The sequence below is a fragment of the Callithrix jacchus genome, chromosome 3 (genome assembly GCF_049354715.1).
Source record: "Callithrix jacchus isolate 240 chromosome 3, calJac240_pri, whole genome shotgun sequence".
Taxonomy (NCBI): domain Eukaryota; kingdom Metazoa; phylum Chordata; class Mammalia; order Primates; family Cebidae; genus Callithrix; species Callithrix jacchus.
The window spans coordinates 79,814,976-79,820,975 of NC_133504.1; the positions used below are offsets into that span (position 1 = coordinate 79,814,976).

Sequence of the window (6,000 nt, forward strand, 5' to 3'; positions counted from 1 at the left end):
TTGTGTGTGTGTGTTTTTAATAGAACCATGTCTATGTATTTTGTTATACACCAGTAAACAGTATTTCTGTCTTTAAGTCTTTGAGGTATTGCAACACTTTTCCACAGTGGTTGAATTAATTTACACTCCCACCAACAGTGTATAACCCACCAATAGTGTATGAGTGTTTCTTTTTCTCTGCAACCTAGCCAGCATCTGTTATTTTTTCACTTTTTAATAATAGCCATTCTGACTGGGTTTGATTTCAATTTCTCTAATGATTGGTAAGGTTGATCCTTATGCACATATATACACATATATTTGTGTGTGTATCTTCTTTTGAAAAGTGACTTTTCATGTTCCTTGCCCACTTTTCAGTGGGGTTGTTTGTTTAAGTTCCTTACAGATGCTGGATATCACATCTTTGTTAGATACATGGTTTACAAAAATTGTCTCCCATTCTGTAGGGAGTCTGTTTACTCTGTTGATAGTTTCTTCTGATGTGCAGAAGCTCTCTAGTCTAATTAGATCCATTTGTTAATTTTTGCTTTTGTTGAAATTGCTTTTCACATCTTTGTCATAAAGTTTTGCCTGTGCCTACGTCCTGAATAGTATTGCCTAAGTTGTCTTCCAGGGTTTTTATACTTTTGGGTTTTACATTTAAGTCTTTAATTCATCTTCAGTTAATTCTTGTATATGGTGTCAGGAAGGGGTCCAGTTTCAATCTTCTGCAAATGGCTAGCCACTCATCCCAGAACCATTTATTGAATAGGGAGTCTTTACCCCGTTCCTTGTTTTTGTCAGGTTTGTCAAAGATCAGGTGGCTGTAGGTGTGTGGTCTTATTTCTCAGTTCTCCCTTCTGTTCCACTGGTCTATGTGTTCATTTTTGTACCAGTACCATGTTTTTTTGGGTTTTCTAGCTCTGTAGTATAGTTTGAAGTTGCGTAGCATAATGCCTTCAGCTTTTTTCTTTTTTCTTAAAATTGTCCTGCCTAATTGGACTTTTTTTTTGGTTCCATATGAATTTTAAAATACTTTATTTCTAATTCTGTGAAGAATGTCCATAGTAGTTTAAAAGGCATAGCATTTCTGAATCTATAAATTGCTTTGGACAGTATGGCCATTTTAACAATATTGATTCTTCTTATCCCTAAGCATGGAATATTTTTCATTTATTTGTATCATTTCTGATTTCTTTAAGCAGTGGTTTGTAGTTCTTGTAGAGATCTTGCCCTCCCTAATTAATTGCATTCCTAGGTATTTTATTTTTGTGACAATTATGAATGGGTGTACGTACCTGATCTGGCTCTCAGCTTTACTGTTGTTGCAGTATAGCAATGCTAGTAATTTTTGTACACTAATTTTGTGTCCTGAGGCTGCTGAAGTTGTTTCTTAGCTTGAGAAGCTTTTGGGCTGAGACTGTGGGGTTTTCTAGATATAAGATTATATTACCTGCAAACAAGGATAGTTTGATTTTCACTCTTACTATTTGGATGTTCTTTATTTTTTCTCTTGCCTGATTGTGCTGGCCAGGACTTCCAATAGTATGTGGAATAGGAATGGGGAGAGAGGGCATCCTTGTATTGTGCCAATTTTCAAGAGGAATGCTTTCAGCTTTTACTTACTCAGTATGATGTTCGCTGCAGGTTAGTCATATATAGATTTTATTATTTTGAGATATGTTCTTTTAACACCTAGTGTATTGAGAGTTTAAAACATAAATGGATGTTGAAATTTATTGAAAACCTTTTATGCATCTAGTAAGATAATCATGTTATTTTTGTCTTTTGTTTATGTGATACATTTATTGATTTGCATGTTTTGAACCAATCTTGCATCCTGGGAATGAAGCCTACTTGATTGTGGTGCAAAAGCTTTTTGATATGCTGCTGTATTTGGTTTACCAGTATTTTGTTAAAGATGTTTGCATCAGAGTTTACCAAGGATATTGGCTTGAAGTTTTCTGTCTTCTGTTTTGTCTCTGCCAGGTTTTGGTGTCAAGTTGATGTTGGCCTCATAGAATGAGTTAGGGTGAAGTCCTTCCTCAATTTTTGGGAATAGTTTTGGTAGGAATGGTACCAGCTCTTCCTTGTACATTTGATAAAGTTCAGCTGTGAATCCATCTGGTTCCAGGTGCTTTTGTTTCGTTTTTTTTTTTTTTTTGTTGTTGTTGTTGGCTGATAGGCTATTTATTACTGCTTCAACTTCAGAACTCATTATTGGTCTGTTCAGGGATTCAGCTTCTTCCTGGTTCATTCTTGTGAGGTTGTATGTGTTTAGGAATTTACCCAATTCTTATAGATTTTCCAGTGTATGTGCATAGAGGTGTTCATAATATTATCTGATGGTTATTTGTATTTCTGTAGCATTAGTGGTAATATCCCCCTTGTCATTTCTGCTTGTATTTAGCTCCCTTACAGTCTATTTATTTTATTTATGTTTTCAAAGAATAAACTGCTGGATTCATTGCTCTTCTGAATGTGTGTGTGTTTGTGTCTGTGCGTGTGTGTGTGTGTGTGTGTGTGTGTGTTTCCTTCAGATCAACCCTGCTTTTGGTTATTTTTTGTCTTCTGTTCACTTTGGGGTTTGTTTGCTCTTGTTTCTCTAATTATTTCAGTTGTGATGTTAGGTTGTTAACTTGAGAACTTTCTACTATTTTGATGCAGGTATTTTGTGCTATTCATCTTCCTCTTAATACTGCCTTAACTGCATCCCAGAGATTATGGTATGTTCTACCTTTATTCTCACTGGTTTCAAATAACTTCTTGATTTCTGCTTTAATTTCATTATTGACCAAAAAGTCATTTATGAGCAGGTTATTTCATTTCCATGTAATAGTATGATTTTGAAGGAATATCTTTGTCTTGATTTCAAATTTGATTGGGCTGTGGTCTGAGAAACTGTTTCTTATGATATCAGATCTTTTGCATTTGCTGAGGAGTGTTTTACTTTGTATGAAAGATCAATTTTAGAGTATGTGCCATGTGGCAATAAGAAGAATGAATATTCTGTTGTGTTTGGGTGGAGAGGTCTGTAGATATTTATCAGGTCCATTTGATTCAGTTTAGGTTCTGAATATCATTGTTGATTTTCTGTGCCAATCATCAGTCTCATATTGTGAGTGGAGTATTAAATTCTCTCACCATTATTGTGTGGGAGTCCATGTCTCTTTGAAGGTTTCTAAGTACTTTCTTTATGAATCTCTGTGCTCCTGTGTTGGGTGCATATGTATTTAGGATAATTAGATCTTTTTGTTGAATTGAACCTTTTACTATTATGTAATGACCTTCTTTGCCTTTTATGATGTTTGTTGGTTTAAAGTCTGTTTTGTCAGAAACTAGGATTGCACCCCCTGCTTTTCTTTGTTTTCCATTTGCTTGGTAGATTTTCCTCCATCCTTTATTTTGAGCTTCTGTGTGCCATTGCATGTGAGATGGGCATCTTGAAGCCAGATTACCAATGGGTCTTGCTTCTTTATCCAGCTTGCTACTGAGTGTCTTTTTTTTTTTTTTTTTTTTTTTTTTTTGTGAGACGGGGTTTCACTCGTGTTACCCAGGCTGGAGTGCAATAGCGTGATCTCGGCTCACCGCAAGCTCCGCCTCCTGGGTTCAGGCAATTCTCCTGCCTCAGCCTCCTGAGTAGCTGGGATTACAGGCACACGCCACTGTGTCCAGCTATTTTTTTTTTTTTTTGTATTTTTAATAGAGACAGGGCTTCACCATGTTGCCCAGGATGGTCTCGATCTTTTGACCTAGTGATCCACCCGCCTTGGCCTCCCAAAGTGCTGGGATTACAGGCTTGAGCCACCGTGCCCGGCCCTGTGTGTCTTTTATTTGGAGCATTTAGCCCATTTACATATAAGGTTAGTAATGATATGTGTGGATTAGATCCTGTAATCTTGATTTTTGGCTGGTAATTTTTCAGATATGATTATGTGATTTCTTTATAGGGTCACTAGTCTGTGTTCTTAAGTTTATTTATTTATTTATTTTTTGTAGTGGCTGATGATAGTTTTTCCTTTCTATATTTAGTAATTTTTTTTTAAAAAACTCTTATAAGGCAGGTCTGGTGGTAATAAATTCCCTCAGCATTTACCTCACACCCTTAAAAAAGAACCCTTATCCCACTCATGATGACTCTGCCTTTATGACATAATCATTTTAAAGGGCCCTACATCTTAATACAATTATACTGATGAGTGAATTTCAACATATGAATTTTAAGGGACACATTCAGACCGTAGCGCTTCCCCAGCTGTGAAACAGATGTGCTTCTAAACTATAATATGATCAATGGATGAGATAATGTAAAATCTTCATTTTTAATTATCCTAAAGAGAGGTTAAATAGTGGATAATTTTGCATTTTTGATAATTTTGCATTCTCTATATGGCCAATAGAAACTGTGAGATAATGAGTCTATATCGTTGTACTTACATATCCTTAGACATGGGTGTAGTTGTTGAGTGACAAAGCTCGATATATTTACTTGTTGGTTTTATTGAAAAGTATAAATCCCAAATTGGTATTTACAAACAGTATTCACCCAACAGAAAAAGATCCATTCAGCAAACATGTTTTAATAGACCACTAAATACAAAACAAGAAAAATATATAACAGAGGGAATGTCACTCTAGTTGTATCTGGGAAGAGTATACACAAGCAATCTTAGCTTGGGCAAAGATATTTCAAAACAGAAAACAGTAAGCAAAAAGGCCCTGACTCAAATCACAGTGGTTGCTAGGTTACTGGTCATTCATACATTTGCTCTCAAATCAATTTCTTGCCCTTCCTCTGCTTTACTCGCAATTGCATGGGGCTGACCAAGTAGCTGTAGCAATTGGGAAGCAGAGGGAGGTATTGGGGTTGGAGAAACAAAAAAGCCATCATGTATCTTCCTCCATTTTTTTTTCTGTCTGTATCCCTGGTAGAGGCTATGTTTCCTCTCTGTTTCTAGTTCCCATTACACTCCTCTGTTTTAACAGTTCCCTCCTGGTGGCTCAGACTCCTGGTATGTGATAAATCTCAGGGGATAGTAATGGTCACTTTCTCATGCAAAACTCTGGATTGTCTCACTATATCTTATTGCTTGCTTTTTTTTATCTCTTCTAAGAATCTTGCTACAGTTCTTCATAACAAATTTCTTGCAATGAAATTTATGATCTAGGCTTTTTTTTCCCGATTGAACCCTAGTGATAGAGTTTACCTGAGTAAATAAGCAGGAAATGAGTTATAAAATAATAAGCTATTGTTAAGGAAAGGGAGAAAAATGGTGGATAGGAAGCAGAACAAACTCACAGCTCCCACTGGGAGAGAAAACATGTGGAGACTCAGAGCGTGAACTTTTGCTCTGAGAACTACTATGGCAACATACCAGGAAAGCTGAGATACTCCATATATCCTTTGAAGGAGGGGGATTGCTGCTGCTGGCTCCATGGGACAGCCAAGGAACTGTGAGTCGATGTATCTTCTTAGTTGAAAGACTTGTACTCTGGGGCACGTTCTCAGCCTTGCTCATCTGCTGCCTGGAAATAAACTTGGTGTCATTGGGGGAGCATGGTGGAGTAAGACCAGTCTTTCGGGCTGCAGGCTGTGTGAGAGTTGGGTGAAGCATGTGGCTGATGGCTTTCTCCCACTTCCTTGGTGACCTCTGTGATGCAGCAGAGGCAGCCATAATACCTCTGGAAACAGAACTGCATTGGCCTGAGAACCACACCCCCATACACCACAGCTGCTGCAGCAAGCCCCACCCAAAAAGAGTCTGATCTCAGACACCCTTAACCCTGTGCCTACCTGACAGTTCTTCTCTATCCACCCTGGTAGTTGAAGACCAAGGACATAATGTCTTGAGAGCTCTATGACCTCACCCAATGCCTGGCCCTAGGGCAAGCTTGTATCCTATCTATACTACTGCAGTTGATGCACTCTTGAAAGTGCCACATCCCGGCTGGAGACTAACTGACACAAAACCAGCACACTTAGCAAAAATAAACCAAGGACCCTCACGGAATCTGTTTCAC

At 37.7% G+C, this 6,000-nt stretch overlaps 1 protein-coding gene across 9 annotated transcripts in view; it reads right to left on the reverse strand.

Annotated features, from left to right (window-relative positions):
- The window catches only part of LOC144581936 (uncharacterized), a 48,554-nt gene extending 42,889 nt beyond the window's left edge, over positions 1–5,665 (reverse strand). For all 9 annotated transcript variants that reach the window (XM_078367868.1, XM_078367874.1, XM_078367872.1 and 6 more), the window contains exon 1: positions 5,355–5,665. In XM_078367868.1, coding sequence (XP_078223994.1) covers positions 5,355–5,654 — 300 coding nt within the window. In that variant the 5' untranslated portion in view covers positions 5,655–5,665. The remainder of the gene's footprint in view (positions 1–5,354) is intronic.
- Positions 5,666–6,000: the final 335 nt, after the last annotated feature.